This window comes from Tiliqua scincoides, chromosome 9 (assembly GCF_035046505.1).
Source record: "Tiliqua scincoides isolate rTilSci1 chromosome 9, rTilSci1.hap2, whole genome shotgun sequence".
Classification (NCBI taxonomy): Eukaryota; Metazoa; Chordata; class Lepidosauria; order Squamata; family Scincidae; genus Tiliqua; species Tiliqua scincoides.
The window spans coordinates 2,365,987-2,384,428 of record NC_089829.1 but is presented as its reverse complement, the minus strand read 5'-3'; the positions used below and the strand labels follow the sequence as shown (position 1 = coordinate 2,384,428).

The 18,442-nt window shown below is 54.2% G+C and overlaps 1 protein-coding gene across 1 annotated transcript in view; it reads left to right on the top strand.

Moving 5' to 3' along the window:
- Positions 1–4,982: 4,982 nt before the first annotated feature.
- ALPL (alkaline phosphatase, biomineralization associated) overlaps positions 4,983–18,442 on the top strand; it is a 34,275-nt gene continuing 20,815 nt past the window's right edge. Inside the window, exons 1-4 of the mRNA XM_066636828.1 lie at positions 4,983–5,085; positions 15,336–15,445; positions 16,169–16,288; positions 17,805–17,920. Of these exons, the coding sequence (XP_066492925.1) occupies positions 15,373–15,445; positions 16,169–16,288; positions 17,805–17,920 (309 nt within the window). The 5' untranslated portion in view covers positions 4,983–5,085; positions 15,336–15,372. The remainder of the gene's footprint in view (positions 5,086–15,335; positions 15,446–16,168; positions 16,289–17,804; positions 17,921–18,442) is intronic.

Here is an 18,442-nt window from a genome sequence, read left to right as displayed (position 1 = left end):
TAGGCCCCCACACAGGCCACAGCACTCGTCCTCGCCTGGCTCTGCGTGACGTGTGAGGGAGGGGGGCTGCTGTCACAGGGTCTGGCAGGAAGGGGCCCCTCCTGTCCTTGTCATCAGTCACTCCCTCCTGCACATGGTCCTACTTGGTGCAACTGTCCATGCCATTTTTTTTCTCACAGCAAGAGAGAGGCTTGGACAGTCCCAGGAAGTGGTGGCTGAACGCAAGGAGTTTGCACTAAGAGTTGAGCAAGCCCCAGGGAGTCCATGGGTGATCAGGTGCCTCACTCACTCACGGGGATCCAGCTGTTTGAGTTCCCCCTTGATGCCTGTGCCAGAAATCATCCTAATCCCGGCCACGTCATTGCTCTCTGGATTGCTCGGGGGTTCAGGCCCCGGAGTCTGCTTCTGCTCCAGCCTCAGGGGAGGCATTGTGAAGGGAGCCGGGCTTTTGTTTGTGCCAGCTCCACACCACCTGCTTTGATGAATGGCAAAGCACATCCCTGGAACACGTGAAGCAGGCTTACAAGGAGGCAAGGCACTCTGGGTGTGTACAGAGCACACCTGCTCTTCTAAAAAGCTAAGTCTCCTGGTACTCAGCTGATGGCACTGCCCTTGGGCACACTTCCTCCAGACAAAGCCCCCCTTTGGCCACCACAGAGGGGCAGCCTCTGCTTGGCATGCAGAAGGTGTGCCCCCCCCCCCGCTTCAGCATCTCCAGGTCAACCCAGGAGGAATGACTGTTCCCTGCCTGGAACTGTGCAATCAGGCAGAGAGCCTCCGCAGAAGGGCCCTCCTGCCTCTCCAGGAGATGCCCTCTGGGTGGTGGGGCTCACCTGTCCCCTGTGCCAGTGAAGCAGGAGTGCTCTGGGACCGGACGGCTCCTGTGGGACCGGGTGGCACCCTGCTCTGGCTGACTCTCAGCGTGGTCTAAGGTGTCTCTGTGTAGGAGGAGGCGGTCCCAGCGAGTTCAGCAGGACTCATTCCCTGGTTGGTCTGCAGAGGGCTGCACCCCTGGAACACTGACACCCTCCACATGGCCTGGGCCACAGCAGCATGGTAGATGAGCAAAGAAGCATCGCAAAAGCAGGTGCCAGCTGCATGCCTCTGGAGGCACCCGTCACTGGATGGCCTGGCCTGGGCACCCTGGGCATGGGGGTCCACCAACTTCTGTGCTACTACCCAGTGGCAGCTCAGCAGACCAGGCTCGAGGTCATGTGACAGTGGTGGGGGTGGGTGCAGCTGCTGTGCTCTTCCTCCTGGGCTAATCTTTAACCCAGCTCCTTATTTTCACAGCTGGGCAGCCTCCAACCCCCCTTTTCTCCCCTTCTACTCAGATATGTTCTGCAGCCATTTCCAGGAAGGCCTGAAGTGCGGGGGGCTACTGGGTCTTGCTTCCCAAAACTTTGCCCTTGTGCAGTTATGTGGAGGTCTCCCCCAACCGGAAGGGGGGGAGGGGAGGTGGCTGTCCTGGCTGGGTTCCAAGAGCTCAGCACCTGCTGTTCTGCCCACGTGGTGGGACAGCCGTGCACGGAGCAGATGCAGCCCTTCGAAGACAGTTCCTCCCATTCCCCAGGGCTCCCCAGCCCACAGAGAGAGGGAGGACAGCCTCCCACAGCCTGTCATATCACCTGCCCTCCCCAGCAGCCCATAGTAGAGCTTCAGGACCAGGAGTGAGCAACCCTGCAGCCAGGGCAAGCTGTGGGGGGAGGGGTGGGGTCAGCCTGCAGCAGCCAAGGCGGGGAGGTGTCCCAGAAGGGAAGCCCACAAGCTGGTGGAGAGGGCAACAGCCTTCCACAGTTGTTTTGCCTGCCAGCAACTGGAATTCAGGAATAAATTCAGGGGTTGCCTGAACATAGAGACTCAATTTCTTTTCCCCTGGCCCGCTTCTTGGGGCAGGAGGTCGCACAGGGCTTGGTTGATCGCAGTTGGAGGGGAAAGGCTACTGGTCAGAGAGCTGCAGAAACCATCTGAGCTGGAGGTGTGTGAGGCATGCAGAGCCTGCACTGCCTGGGAAGTCTGAGCCTCCACAGGCAACAGTTGCCTACCCTGGATGTGGCCACTCAGCTCCTGGGCCCAGGCTGGCCAGTGTCGCCTGCTCTGCCTGGCAGTGGCTCTCCAGGGATCCCAGTAGTCCATCTCTGAGTCATGCCCCCCGCCCGAGCTGCTCCAACCATTGGTCCATCCAGCCCAGCACTGTCTACTGCTCTGACACTCCAAGGATCTGCTAAACCAGTGAGGCCTGACCATGGGCCTTGCTGCATGCCTCACCCCCCCCCCCACTCTCTCTCCGGGGCTCAAAGCAGGCCTGCTGAGTGGGGCTGTGCCTCCAGGTGTATTCCAGCTCTGGTCTGCAGTCTTTATTTTCCAGGCAAGATGGGGCAATGGTGGGGCTTCAGTGTGTCCATCCATCTGTCTGTCCTCTCCTGGTCCAGGCAAGCCCCAGGTGTCCTGCAGGCTGGCCTGTCACTCCACACTGGGCCAACCTCTTTAAGGGAACTGTCTTCTGCCCCCTGTGCTGCCCACAGGAGGGAGCATTTCCTGGCCAACAGCGCAACCTGCTGGCACTTTGCAGGAAGTGTGAGGGATTCAAATCTTGTACCAGCTTCTTGGCCCAGCAGAGCTGTGTCCCAGTGAGCAGGGAAGGACCAAGGGCAACCTGAAGGCCCACCACTTGCCTCCTCAGTAGTGCCTCTGGCTGGTGGCAGGAGCAGCCTTCCAAGTGCAGCACCTGCAGACAGTGGAGCGGGCAGGTGCCCCGACCCAACCATGCTCAACCCAGCCCCCTCCTCAGAGGAAGACTTGCATTTGGGTGCCACTTGCAGAGCGTCCCTAGAATTTCAAGGGGTTTCTCTAAACTAAATCTGTACAACAGCCTCACAGGGTGAGTGTGCGCACTGTTCTCCTCCATACCACAGCCAGGAAAGGTGGAGAGGCCAACCTGAGGCGGCCTGGCACAAGCACAGCTCAGATGCTTGGCTTTTGCTGTGACCCGTTTTTGTGGACAGCAGGGGCATAGAAATGTAGTGCTACATTTGAGCGACACAGTCCCTGGGGTGAGTTTTGTCTCTGGGACTGCACAAACAGCAGCACTGAACACCACCAGGCAGCACTGCTTAGCTCAGGGCAAGAAGGGAGGGGGCCTCCCTATTCATGACCGCTAACCTGGAAAGGCTATTTAGCAGCACAGGAAAAGCTGCACCAGTGGTAATGGCACACCACGGTTGCTGAGAAAACTCCACAGTCAGGGAATTAGAGGGTAGGTACTCTCCTGGATTAGGAACTGGTTGAGGATCAGGAAACAGAGTGGGTGTCAATGGGCAATTTTCACAATGGAGAGAGGTGAAAGTGCCCCAAGGATCTGTCCTGGGACCGGTGCTTTGCAATCTGTTCATAAATGACCTGGAGACAGGGTTCAGCAGCAAAGTGGCCAAGTTTGCAGATGACACCAAACTTTTCCAGGAGTTGAAGACCAGAAAGGAGTATGAAGAGCTCCAGAAGGATCTCTCCAAACTGGGAGAATGAGCAGTGTAATGGCAGATGCATTTCAGTATAAGTGTAAAGTGGGGCAAATAAAAATAAAAATAAAAATAAAAACTTCAGAAATAGGCTAATGGGTTCTGAGCTGTCTGTCAGGAGAGAGATCTTGGGGTGCTGGTGGACAGCTTGATGTAAGTGTCTGCCCAGTGTGCAGTGATGGTGAAGCTGGCTAATTCCATGCTTGGGATCATTAAAAAAGGATTGAGAATAATACGGCTACTATTATAATGCCATTGTACAAATCGATGGTAAGGCCACACCTGGAGTATTGCATCCAGTTCTGGTCACCGCATCTCAAACAGGACATAGGGGAAATGGAAAAGGTGCAAAAGACAGCGACTAAGATGATTACTGGGCTGGGGCACCTTCCTTATGAGGAAAAGTTTGGGTCTCTGCAGCCTAAAAGGCACTTGAGGGAGGACATCATTGAGACATACAAAATCATGCAGGGGATGGACAGAGTGGGTAGAGATGCTCTTTTCCCTCTCACACAACACCAGAACCAGGGGACATCTGGTCAAAGTGTCAGGAGAGTTAGACAAAAGAAAATATTTCTTTATCCAGTGTGTGATTAGTCTGAGGAACTCCTTGCCACAGGATGTGGTGATGGTGTCCGGCCTAGATGCGTTTTAAAGGGAATTGAACAGATTTCTAGAAGAGAGGTCCATCACAAGTTACAAGCCACCATGGGTACATGCAACCTCCTGGTTTCAGAAGTAGGCTATCTCAGAATGCCAGATGCAAGGGAGGGCACCAGGAACAAGTCTCTTGTGTGCTCCGTGGACTGCTGTGAGATATGGATTGGGTGGGCCTTTTGGGCCTGGTCCAGTGGGGCTCTTCTGATGTTCACTCAGGAGCCTTCTCTGCCTGGGAGAGGAGTGCCTGCCTGCAGGCTGAGCCAGCCTGGCTGTCCGGCTGGAGAAGGGACCTGTGCGCCTGGGGACCTTCGGGGCAGGCACTCTCAAGGGGCGCTGCCTCCTGATGCCAGCTTACTGGAAGCAAGTCCGCGGGTGCGGGGCTGCTCCCGGACCGGGCAGGGAGCGCAGGCCAGCCGTCCCGAAGGGAGGTTCAGCGTGCCGCAGCCCTGAGTGTCGCTGCGGGACAAGAGAGCACAGCCGGGCCTGGATCCTCCCAGGCGGCCGCTCCTCCCCGCAGCTGGGGCCTCGGCCTGCGGCGACGTCGACGGAGCCTCGCGGGCCGGGCGACTTTCCTCGGTCGGGCGCTTCGCGGAGCCGTTTTCGTCTGCGTCTTCGCGGGGCGCGATCCTCTCCGAGGGGGCGGGCGGGCGGGCGGGCCTCCCTCCGGGGCCTGGCCGGCAGGGGGCGGCCGCGTCCCTCGGCTGGCCGGCTGGGGCGGCGAGCAGGCGCTGCCCTGCCCTCCTCCCGCCTCCGCCCAGCCGCTTTCAAAAGCCCCGCGGGCGCCCCGGCCGGCCAGGCGTGCGGGCTGCGGGCAGGCGGTGCGGGCGCGCCGGAGCCGGAGCAGGAGCCGCAGCCGGAGGGGAGCAGGAGCGCCTCCGCCGCGCCGCGCCGCCCGACTCGACTCGCCAAGGTGAGGCCCCCGGTCCGACCTGCGCTCCGCCGGGTGCCGCCCCGGCTCTCTCTCTCGCCGAGGCGGCGCAGCGGAACTTGCCGGGGACTCGGGCACAGCCTCGCCCGCGCCCGTCGGGCAAGGGGCGTGCAGGGATGCCCCGGGACGGAGCCCCTCCGCGCGGAGCCTGGCCCCGGATCTCCAGCAGGGGCGTCCCGGGGGGCAGGAGGGAAGTGCCTCCTCCGGGCAGGGGTGGCCCCGGTTGCCCCCGCTCCGGAGGCGGACTCGGCAGGTGGGCAGGGACGGAGGGGGAACCTGCCGCAGGGAGCGGCCGGGCGGCAGCTCCAACCCCCAGCCCCCCCCGGCCAGAGGTGCACCCCCCTCGTCCCCCCACCAGCCCGCCCGTGATGGGGCAGGGGACTTTCAGCTGCAGGCCAGAGGAAAGCTGCTGGCTCCTGCCTGTGCTTTGGCTCCCCCTTCAGCCTCCCCTGCCTGGCAGCCAGCCCCCCACCCCCGTCCTCGTGCAAGGCAACTCTCCGAGAGCCGAGCACAGGCGGGACGCGCCCGCATCGCCACCGCCACTAGCCTTGAAACAGAGAGATCCCCTGAGCATGGGCAGAGGGCTGGCTTTCCCTTGACGAGATGGAACTGCTGAAGGTTCGCCCTTTTGTCAGCCACCGGAGGGGGGGAGAAGCCCACTGAGTGTCCCTGAGCAGGAAGGGGGAGTGCTGGACTCCCCAACTCCCCTCCCAGGGGAAGCGCACGGAAACCCTCAGACAGGGAGGGCAGGTCTTGCCCCAGGCAGTGGCAGGTTGGAGTGGGGCTTGCTGTTCCACTTCTGGTTCCTGGTGATGCTGGCCCCCACAGCTGGAAGGTACTCAAAGTTACCTGAGTCTAGTCGCGCAGCCATGCTTGCTGCAGAGAGTGGGTGGCAGGTTGGGACTAATTGGTCCCATGAGGAGGAGGCGGGGGAGTTCTGCGGCACTTTCTGTCCCTGGCCTGGGAGCAAGAAGGAGGTGGGCTGGGGATAGCCCTTTCAGCAGACCCAGAGCCAGCCCCAGCCAGGATCCCTCCCCACAGTGCTCGCAAGGGCTGGAAGCAGTGAGTGATTAATGTCCCCGGGGATGCATCTGAGAACAGCCACGATCCTGTGGGGGGGCTCCGGAGGGCCAGGGCTCCAAAGAAAAGCACCCAAGAGTGCTGAACGTCCACCTGGAATCTGCCCCAGGGCTGCCTACTCCACCAGGAGCCAGGCCAGTGACTGGATGCCAGAGGCCCAACTGAAGACCCTCTGCTGCTTAGTGATCTCTTTGGCTAACCTGGGTCTATTCACTACCTTAAGAACATAAGAGCAGCCCCACTGGATCAGGCCACAGACCCATCTAGTCCAGCTTCCTGTATCTCACAGCGGCCCACCAAATGCCCCAGGGAGCACACCTGATAACCAGAGACCTGCAAGGCTTCCTGGGAATTGTAGTTAAGAACAGCCCCACTGGACCAGGCCATAGGCCCATCTAGTCCAGCTTCCTGTATCTCACAGCGGCCCACCAAATGCCCCAGGGAGCACACCAGATAACAAGAGACCTGCAAGGCTTCCTGGGAATTGTAGTTAAGAACACAAGAACAGCCCCACTGGATCAGGCCATAGGCCCATCTAGTCCAGCTTCCTGGATCTCACAGCGGCCCACCAAATGCCCCAGGGAGCACACCAGATAACAAGAGACCTGCAAGGCTTCCTGGGAATTGTAGTTAAGAACACAAGAACAGCCCCACTGGATCAGGCCATAGGCCCATCTAGTCCAGCTTCCTGGATCTCACAGCGGCCCACCAAATGCCCCAGGGAGCACACCAGATAACAAGAGACCTCATCCTGGTGCCCTCCCTTGCATCTGGCATTCTGATGTAGCCCATTTCTAAAATCAGGAGGTTGCGCATACACATCATGGCTTGTACCCCATAATGGATTTTTCCCAATCCCCTTTTAACGGCGTCCGGGCCAGACACCATCACCGCATCCTGTGGCAAGGAGTTCCACAGACCAACCACACGCTGAGTAAAGAAATATTTTATTTTGTCTGTCCTAATCCTCCCAACACTCAATTTTAGTGGATGTCCCCTGGTTCTGGTGTTATGTGAGAGTGTAAAGAGCATCTCTCTATTCACTCTGTCCATCCCCTGCATAATTCTGTATGTCTCAATCATGACCCCCTTCAGGCGCCTCTTTTCTTGGCTGAAGAGGACCAAACGCCATAGCCTTTCCTCATAAGGAAGGTGCCCCAGCCCAGTAATCATCTTAGTCGCGCTCTTTTGCACCTTTTCCATTTCCACTATGTCTTTTTTGTGATGCGGCGACCAGAACTGGACACAATATTCCAGGTGTGGCCTCACCATAGATTTGTACAACGGCATTATAATAATAGCCGTTTTATTCTCATTCCCTTTTCTAATGATCCCAAGCATAGAATTGGCCTTCTTCACTGCCGCCCCACATGGGGTCGACACTTTTATCGACCTGTCCACCACCACTCTAAGCTCAGGGCTTGCAGCCTGACCTGCCTTCCAGAGCTGTAGCCAGTTGGAGCAACCACGTGGGCTGTCCAGAACTGCTCGGAGGAAGAAGAGCTGCTGGGATCCAGGTGGAGGAGGATAATCCCCCCTCAGTGGGAATGTGCTTTATTGGCCACGAGAAAGATGCCATGAGAAGGGCTGAGGGCCAGCCTGATGCAGAAAGGGAGAAGGCTAGGAAACTGCTGGAGGGCGTTGGAGGAAAGGCATCATTTGCAGGCAGGATGTTCTGGGGCAGCAGCAGAACTATCTCTGTGCCCATATTATTCTCTTGGCCATTAACCAATGTATCAGAAATGATACACTTTGTGCACTCATCCCAGGGACACAGTTTAGCAAGGCACCGTGTTTGTCCAGCAATAGTAAAGATTCTATTGGCTGAACAACCATCACCCACGATGGTTTCGCTTTGGGGCAGCGACACCCAGCGTGCCACAGAACTGCGCTCTGCACTTTGGACAGTCAGAACTGCTTATGTTCCTCAAGCAACCTGTGGCTGATTTGATACCAGCTTTTTTGAGAGAGGGCTAGGGATGAGCAGCAGCTTCATAGTTCTGCACATTTGCACCTGCAGTCCATCTCCTGCATTGTGGCTAAATGCTGGAGGGCTGCATCTATTGCATCACATCCTGTTTCCCAGAGAGGCCCATCAGCTGCCTCTGGGAAGCCCACAGGCAGGAGAGGGAGGAAGGTATCCCTTTCTCCTACAGTGGCTCCCCTGCAGCTGATGTTCAGGGGGGAGACTGCTGCTGGACCTGGAGGAGGTACGTAGACCTCTGGTCCTCCAAGAATGTGTCCAATCCCCTTTTAAAGCCATTCCAGCTAGTGGCCATCCTCCTTCTGAACCCAACTGGCAACACAATCCAATCAATTAGGGGGAGCAGTGAGGGAGCTGTGAATCGCTGTAACCTTCATGCATTCAGAAGCAAAGCAAATTGAATTTGGAAGGGCTGGGTCCAGAAGGGCACCAATTCCCTGTTGAATGCTGTCGATTCTTCCCCAGATACCTGCTTGTTTCATGAAGCTTCTGAACTTGAAACGAGTGTTCCCTGAATCTGCTCCAGTTCTCCTGTCTTCTGAGAAAGATGCTGGTGATGACACCCCTGGCTGGCTGGTCTCTAGATCTTATCACAGGGTGTGGGCAGGAATGGTTCCTCCTCCCCTTCCTCGACTGCACACTGCTGTGGTGCTGGGTGCTGGAGTGGGCGCCTAGTTCTCCGCTCCTTGCTTGTCAGAGTTCCAATGTGTTGCCTGAGTGAGGAGCAAGTATTTCAGTGCTTCCAGGTGTCTTATCTGCCAGCAGTACTTGGGGGAGGGGGTTCGTGTGTGGATGCTTCTTGGACTGGACTGAGCCCTCGTGCTCACAGAGGAGAGTCTTCCAAGGAGCAGAATGGCGTCAGTCCCCTTGTGGTTCAGGCTGCTTGCACAGAGCTTTGTCTCTCAGGGGAATAGGGAAGGGTGGTGGGGGCAAGAAACAGCAAGACACACCAAGGCCACCAGGCTGGATTTGGGCTTCTGTTGAACTCAGCGTTGGCTGCTTCTCAGAGGGAGCCTCTGAGAAGCAGCCAACGCTGAGTTCAACAGAAGCCCAAATCCAGCCTGGTGGCCTTGGTGTGTCTTGCTGTTTCTTGGCCCTGGTGAGGCTGCTGGGGGTGTGGTGGATGGAGGAGCCTCCCTCTTCCCACCCCCAGAATACCGCTTGTGGTGGCCGTGTCTTGTTGGAGGAGCACTGGGAAGCAGTCTGCCCAGGAAAGCTGCTTAAAATGTCTTGAGGGCAAATACTGCATCACTCTCATGCAAGTGACAAGCCGGAGAGGTGAACTCTCTGTCCTGATGGGACATCTCAATCTGAATGGGTTGCCAAGGTGTGTCCAGTGCTGGAAGTCTTGGGTCTGTCCTTCAGACTGCTCTGCAGCGGGGAGGTCTCCACATGTTCAAGGACAATGCTGGGCCCTGAGTCATCCTGAAACTGGTTCCTGGCACGAGATGTTCAGCCTGCCCAATGGGTCGACACAGCTGAAATGCTGTGATGGGGCGTCTACCGGCCTCTGGCTGCCTGGCTTTCCAGTTTGGCCACCGCTTTTTGGCAAACCTGTGAGTCACACAAATCCCCCTCAAAGAGCCCCAAGGCGCTGCTCCGAAGGACCTCTCTGAGCTACCAGTGCTCTGCCAACCCTTTTGGGTACTGTCAAGTCGGCTAGGAGGAGCGGGCACGGACTAGGCAAGGCCAGGAGGGAGGCCTGGGACTGCTGAGCCAGGCCAGCTGAGGGACACTCCCAAAATCTGTGACCAGAAGGGTCTGCAGTTCTTGTGGTGGCTGAAAGTGATGCAAACATGACTGGCCTTGCTTTTGGCCATGCAGTTTTGGAACTGCCCCTCCTCCCCCAAAAGCAGACTGTAAATGCCTGTAGGCAGAGATGGTGTGGAATGTGGGGGAGGGAGAGTGTGACGTGGCAGGTACCTGGCTGGACCAGGCTTGCCTTGGCCAGCTGTGGCGGACACTCTGGACCAGGGAGCTGCTGGTGATGCCAGGCTGGCCAGGAGGTGCTGCCATCTGGCCCCAGGGCCTTTGGCTGAGATCCCTGCCTCCTGGGCTCCCGCCAAGGCTCCAGGCTTCTGTTAAGTCCATTGGCAGGTATCACTTGCGCTCAGTGGGAATAATCCCTGAGAATTAGCTATGGCACAGAGAGGCTTATTCTCAAAGCTTCTGTTGAAGAATAGGTGGCTGGGGAGTGGGTAGGCTTCTACCACAGAGCCCTGAGGCCGGAAGAGCAGCCTGTGTGACCCAATAGCAAAGCAGACTGTGTGACGCACACTGTGGCACCTGAGAGACGGAGGAGGGTAGCAAAGACGAGAGCTGCAGAAAGCCCTCATAAGTGAGCCAAACCGCACACTCCGATGTGTCTCTGGCAAATATAGACCCACACTTGGAGCAGGCCTCTTGTCACAACAAAGATAGAACTCCTCTGAAGCAGCTCCCCCCTGGCGCTTGCACATGGTTGAAAGCTGGACGCTACCTTCTGCTTGCTGAGCCTCCACATTGTTCAGTTCTCTTCGAGTCCTGGTTCGAAGGCCAGGAACCGGCATGTTCATAAGAACAGCCCTGCTGGATCAGGCCACAGGCCCATCTAGTCCAACTTCCTCTGTCTCACAGCGGCCCACCAAATGCCCCAAGGAGCACACCAGATAATAAGAGACCTGCATCCTGGTGCCCTCCCCTGCATCTGTCATTCTGACATAGCCCATTTCTAAAATCAGGAGGTTGCAGATACACATCATGGCTTGTAACCCATAATGGATTTTTCCTCCAGAAATTTGTCCAATCCCCTTTTAAATGCATCCAGGCCAGATACTGTCACCACATGCTGTGGCAAGGAGTTCTACAGACCAACTGAGTAAAGAAATATTTTCTTTTGTCTGTCCTAACTCTCCCAACACTCAATTTGAGTGGGTGTCCCCTGGTTCTGGTGTTGTGTGAGAGTCTAAAGAGCATCTCTCTATCCACTCTGTCTTTCCTGTGCATAATTTTGTATGTCTCAGTCATGTCCCCCCCTCAGGCGCCTCTTTTCTAAACTGAAGAGGACCAAACGCTGTAGCCTTTCCTCATAAGGTATCATTACTGGTGCCCCAGCCCAGTAATCATCTTAGTTGCTCTCTTTTGCACCTTTTCCATTTCCACTATGTCCTTTTTGAGATGTGGTGACCAGAACTGGACGCAATACTCCAGGTGTGACCTGACCATTGATTTGTACAACGACATTACAATATTAGCCGTTTTGTTCTCAATACCTTTTCTTGCTGGTATCAATGTGAGGTCTTCCTTCCTTTTTCGTGTGGTACAGTCGCTTTGTTTGCAGTTTCACTCTGCTGCACACCAGGGAGTGGTCAGTGTCGCAGGTAGCACCCTGATAGCTGCTTGTGATCTTGATGCTGGGAAGGCTGGAGCATCTGGTGAGAATCAGGTCGAGCTGGTGCCAGTGCTTTGATCTTGGGTGTCTCCAAGAGACTCTATGTTAGGGCTTCGTGTTGAAGAACGTGTTGCTGACACAGAGACCGTGATGACAGCAAAACTCTAGCAGGTGTTGGCCATTTTCGTTCATCTTCCCAGTGCCGAACTGACCTAAGCAAGTGGGCCATGAACTGTGATCAGCACCAACTCTAGCATTGAAATCGCTCTTTTACAGGGAATCTTGCATTGAATGGCTCTTTGCATTTGAATGGCTCTTTTACAGGGATCTTCTTGATAGTGGTGGCCAGGTCATCATAGAATTTGTCTTTGGCTTCTGCTGGAGACGACAGAAAATTGACCTTCTTCACTGCCACCACACATTGGGTCGACACTTTCATCGACCTGTCCACCACCACCCCAAGATCTGATCTGTCACAGACAGCTCAAAACCCATTAGCCTATATGTAAAGTTTTGATTTTTTGCCCCAATGTGCTTACACTTATTTACATTGAAACGCATCTGCCATTTTGCTGCCCATTCTGCCAGTCTGGAGAGATCCTTCTGGAGCTCCTCACAATCACTTCTGGTCTTCACCACTCGGTAAAAGTTTGGTGTAGTCTGCAAACTTAGCCACCTCACTACTCAACCAGGTCATTTATGAAGAGGTTGAAGAGCACCGGTCCCAGGACAGATCCTTGGGGCACACCACTTTTCACCTCTCTCCATTGTGAAAATTGCCCATTGACACCCACCCACTCTCTGTTTCCTGGTCTTCAACCAGTTCTCAATTCCCTGATTGTGGGGTTTTTTCAGTAGCCTGTGGTGAGGGACCGTGTTGAATGCCTTCTGAAAGTCCAGATATATAATGTCCACGGGTTCTCCCGCATCCACATGCCTGTTGACCTTTTCAAAGAATTCTATAAGGTTCCTGAGGCAAGACTTACCCTTTCAGAAGCCAGGCTGATTCTCCCTCTGCAAGGCTTGTTCGTCTGTGTGTTTTGAGATCCTATCTTTGATGAGGCATTCCACCATCTTACCTGAAACGGATGTTAGGCTGACCGACCTATAGTTTCGCGGGTCCCTTTTAAAATTTTTTTTTAATTTTCCAAAAACAACTATAAACAAACACATGTAACACATAACACAAAAAACATAACACACTTCACTACACAAAAAAAACAAAAACAAAGGGTGCAGGAAATCATATATCATTGTATATCACTAAAACTAATAAATCATTACCTATCTCCTAATCAATTTCCAACCCAATCCTATGCATGTCTACTCAGAAGTAAGTCCCATTAGCATCAATGGGGCTTGCTCCCAGGAAAGTGTGAATTAGGATTGGGCTGTTACTCTTCTAAATTTACCTCTTAATATTTTTCATTCATCATTCGTCTATTATATCATATCAAATACAATATATATCTACATATACATGTACAATCTACAATGTAATGCCCTATCATAGATTTCTAAAACTTCATTTTCAACCAAACATAAAAGGGTTTTTTTCATTGCTCAATTCATGTCGGTTTTTGTTGTTGATCAAAAATTTCTGAAAGTCTGTCCATTTCTGCCACATTCATTATTTTCTCTATTAGTTTATCTTTCATTGGTATTTTAGAATCCTTCCAATATCTAGCATATAAGATCCTCGCTACAGTTAAAATCATGATAACTAGGTGCACATCGTATGGTATTTGCTTTTCTCTTAAAAATTTTGTCAGATTTTCTTATTCTTTTCTCTTTTTCCTCACTCTCCATGGAACATGACTTTGTTATCATCCACTGTCCATTCCTTTTCCTGTGAGGCCTTCAGTAATTTATCTCTGTAAAAGGTTCTGATGAATTTCACATGGATTTCTCTTGGTAATTCATGTTTTCTCAGATAAAAAGTGCTCACTCTTCTCACTGAGTCCAATTCTTTAGATATCTCCTCCATCGGTGTGTCAATCCATTCTGATATTAATTGCGACAATCCACAGTGACGTATCTTCTCCTTTCTCTTCTGGTATATTTTGTATCCTCACCACTTGAGCTGCACTATCCATCTGAATTTCCATTAATGTTGTCTCTGCGTTGTGCTGATTTTCTTCTACCTCCAGTATTTTAGCTTGATCTTTTCTTATCTTTTTCCCCAATCTCTCAATCTTTTGTTTATTTTCTTCTAATCTAATTTTCACAGTCACTCATCAACAATAGCAGAAGAAAATTCAATTCTGCTTGCAGTGTTCTTTAGGACCACTGGATGTCTTCAGTGTATTATCTTCCTTGCTTCAATTATAAACACAAATCCAGTTCTTGCAATGTCTTTTTAAATCCACTAGATGTCACTAGATGTCACTGGTGCACTGTTCTTGTTTTATTTCTTTTTCTCTTATCTTGTTTATACTTGTGGCCTTGGCAACACTATTCCTCAATCTGCAGGAATGTCAACACATCCAGCCGCTCTTTCAGGCAATCCCAAACAACAGCATCAAACTGAGGCAATAAACGCTCCAATACACAAACTTTCCAAGGACAGCTAATTTGTAATCCACCGGGGTTCAGAGTTGTAAAGTTATAATTATATTTTCATATATCCATAACAGGCTTGGCAAATCTCCTCTACAATTTCTCCTCACACTGATAAACAGCTGGGCAGGAAATCTTCCCCCCCTCCTCTTCTCATGGCAAGAAAACAAATCAGGCAATCAAATTACTCAGTCCACGCCAGGCATACACAAACGGAATAACACTTGCTTAAGTCTTTCAACGTCTTTCCCTGCTGGGGCCTTCAGCTTTTCAACATGAATTTTTCACCATTGCTGCCAAGATGGCAGAATCTCCTAGGAAAGCCCCCCTGGCTGGGCCTTATCTCCTCAGGGATCAGCCATCGCATGGAGGAGTTTTTCTCTCCTGACAAACAGTCCTCAGGTCTTCTCAGATTCACAGTTTTTGAGAAAAAGCAGAGTGCCTTTCAAGAGCTGGAGAAAGGCACTCTGCTTGGCTGCTGGCTGGCCCCACCCCCATTTCCCAGGTCCCCTTTTAAAGATCAGTGTGACATTTGCTATCCTCCAATCCTCTGGCACCGTGGCTGTTTTAAGGGACAAGTTGCATATTGTAATCAAGAGATCAGCAACTTCATTCTTCAGTTCCTTAATGTTCTGTGAGTTCCACCTGGTATCACAGAAAATACAGCCTTGCTGTGAGTAACCCTTCAAAGAGGACATCAGCAGCTGTGGCATGTGTAAGTGGCAGGCTCTGTGCCACTTGGCACTTCCATCTTCATGCCTGGCCCTGAGGCTTTTCTATCTGTGCAAGAACCACCGCATGAGGCCCTGAGCCTCTCGGAAATGGCAGCCCTTGCAAGCAGCCAAAAGGCTGATGAAAGAAAGTGGCACCCTGGAGAAGCACCACAGAGACAGCACACACAAGCCTGAGCAGGGCCCAGGAGGGTCCAGGCAGAGGCCCCATGATTTGGGTGGGGCTGGGAGTGGAAGGAGGGGTGGGCCAAGCCTGTGGCTCTCTGGCAGTCCAGAAATGTAAGGATAAAAGCTGAGGTCAGAGGGAGGTGAGGGGCATCTCCAGGGTGTAAGGTGTCCAGCTCCTGGCATGGGGGAGCCTCTGTCTGTCAACATGACTAGCAGTAGACATGTTGACTCTTGACAGTTGTTGAATCTGGGCAAGGTCATTCCAGAAGTGACTGGATGACTTTTCTGTTTCCTGGTTCCCACAGCAAGTGATCAAGTGCTCTCCCTCTCTCTGTTGCAGCCTGGACCTGCACTTGAGAGGCGTTGGAGACCCCACCATGAAGACGCTGTGGCTGCTGCTGCTGCTGCCACCCTTCCTGCTGGAAGCTGGTCTGTCCTCCTTGGTTCCAGGTAAGTGGCCTCAGACTGATGCACGTGGTCTGAGCACAGGAGACCAAGACTCCTCAGGCCCAAAGCATGTGGCTGAGAGGGAGGGAAGAGAAATATAGGAGTCTCCAGAGCCAGGGTCCCGCCTCCTCTTCCCATGACCAAGTACGACAACCACCGTTTGTCTGAGAAGTGGGAAAAGCATCAAGCTCAAAACCGCCTCCCTGCAGCAAGCCATGCTCCTACCCCAGTCTTTGGCTAAGCAGCAGTGATGTCAAGGAATGTTCATACATTTATTTCAGGCTAGCCAACCCACAGGAGTTTCTGTAAAGCTGGAACACAAGTCAGTCCATTTATAAGGAGTACAGCACAGTACAGACAAGAGCAGCAAGAAAACTCAAAAGTCAGCTAAAAACAGATGCCCCCCCAAAAGGAATAGAGGAGGGGAAATGCTTCTCTCCTTAGAGGGCAGGTGTCAGTACTAGAATGCTGACAAGTGGCAAACTCCATGAGAGAAGTGAAAGGGTGGTTTGTTGGTGACAGCCCCCATGACTCCCTTAGAGCGCCCCACTAGAGCTTCTGGGACACAGCCCTGGAAACCCATTGCATTCTAGAGTGCTCAAGCACAGATATTGATACCTGCGAGGACACCGGTGGAGGTGGGCAGGGTGGTGTAGACACTACAGTGGGTGAGGGTGACCACTTTGCCCTCCTGGTCTGTCTCCTCCTCTGTTTCCTCAATTCTAGAGAAGGAGAAGGACCCCAAGTTCTGGAGGCAGCGTGCCCAGCAGACACTGAGAGATGCCCTGAAGCTGCAGGAACTCAACACCAACGTGGCCAAGAACATCATCCTCTTTCTTGGGGACGGTGAGTGTTGGGAAAGGAAGGGTGGGGGCAGGGTGAGGAGGCCAGCAGGGCAATGCCGTCCGTTCTACCAAAGCTGTGGGAGGCAGGGGTCCTGTACTGGTGCCGCTACTGCTGCGCCTACAAGTTGCAGAGCAAGCAGGGAGGTATCTACTCTGGGGGGCACACACCCTGGCGTATACTGCGATCCAGACATGTGACTTCCGCCATCTCCAAGAACACTAACAATCGCACAGAAGACAGGCCTGTCAGTTTAGGGGAGAGGCTGGAGACTGAGCTCTCTGCAGCAGGGCTGGCAGTAGTTGGTGGGACAGGTCTCTCCCTTCCAGAGTGTGTGTCTTTCAGAGCAGAGACTGCCTGGGCGAGGGAGGCCAAAAGAGAGGGAGGGGGCTGGAAAGCCTCCTGGAGTCAGGCTTGGGCCACGACCTTCTGGTGGAATTTGGCAAGCCGGTTTCTGCAGTTCCACCTCGATCCTTCGCTGGGCTCTTGTTTTGGCAGCATGCTCCGTTCTTCCTTCCTCTCCCCACCCACTGCTGCTGCTGGAGGAGAAAGTGGGAAGCAGAGCTAGTTACCAGTTTGCCTCCCTCCTTCTCTCACTGATGGGTGGGGCTGGCAAGTTGTTTCCCCCCCATCAGCCTCAGCCAAGGGGACACAGGCAGGTATGCTGGGAAAAGTGATAGAGCCCAGGGCAGCTCCAGTCCCTCCTTCCCCCCCCCCACTGGCTCTGCAGGACCCCAGGCAGGAATTGTGCTCTCCCCTAGGGGCGCTGCTGCCTCTTCTGCCTGCAAACCAGGGATGGCTGGATCCTGAGGGCCTTTCAGAAGAGGGTGGGAGGGTGCCTCCCATCACCCCACCCAGAGCGGTATAACAGGTACTGCCCCAAATGAGCCAGGAAGCACCAGGTCTCTGGTCCAAGTGAAGGCTTTCCTTACCAGGAAGTTGGCGGGGGCATCCCAAAAGGGAAGCATCAGCAGCCTATGCCAGGGTCATGCCACAAAAAGGTGGACTCTCCCCTGCCTGGTGCCCGTGGGTCAGCTATGACAGCAGTGTGCTTGGGAAGCCAGCAGAACAGGCATCCCAGGGCAGGGCAGCCTGGAAGCCTGCCGGGGCAGGGACCTTTGTCCTCCCATGTTCCGTAGGGCACCTGGCACTATGAATCATTAGTCATTAGCAAAAAAATGTGGTAGCACTGCTCTCCTCTGAGTGGAGGGGTCTCCTGGCGTGGAGGGGTCTGGCTGCCTTGCCAGCTATGCAGTAATAGCTGGGCTGCTTTCTGGCAGAGGTCCTGGTATCGGTTTCCAAGGAGAAGGGGGGGGAACAGCATAACTCGGAAGAGATGCTTCTCTGCCTGAGCAGGCAGCCACCCAGGACTAGTGGCCTGTGGCCTGCCTCGGCATAAGGAAGGTGGCTTTGTGCCCCTCCCGGCCTGGCCCAGATGATCACCTGCTGTGGACTCTGCCCCAGGGTGGGTCCCAGGCTCAGCCATCGCCAGGCACTGACCCGGGTTTCCCCACTGCAGGCATGGGGGTCTCCACAGTGACGGCCGCTCGCATCCTCAAGGGCCAGCTGCAGAACACGAGCGGGGAGGAGAGCCTGCTGGAAATGGACCGCTTCCCCTTTGTGGCACTGTCCAAGGTAAGGCCTGCTGGTGGCCACGACTGGCTCAGGCAGCCAGTTGGAGCGCCTGACTTCAGCTCCTCACCACCCACTCCCTGGTCCGCCTTCTCAGGAGACCAGAGTGGTCTGCTGGATCAGGTCATGGAGGCCACACAGTGCCTGACACCCACCTGAGCCTCCAAATACGGTGGCTCCACCTCCCCTTCTTGGTTCGCGGCAAGTGGGTCAGAAGGGCCTGGCTGCTGCTGGACCCAGACCCAGCCCAGCATCCTGTTTATTCCCTCAGTGTCCAACTGGGTGCAGCCAAGGAGGCTGCAGGGACCTCCCTTATCGCCTGAGGTGGACTGTCCCTGCATATGGGAGTTCCATTGACCTGATATGACTTAGAGCCACCTGTGAGATCTCACCTCTCCTTTCAGAGCCACCCATCCAGGCTTGGTGGCCAGGAACTCCACAGTCCAATGGAACTCCACATTTCCCACTGGTCTGTTTCAGTGCTTGACCCAGCCTGGTCTTTGCAGAGAGAAAAAAGCTCCTCTC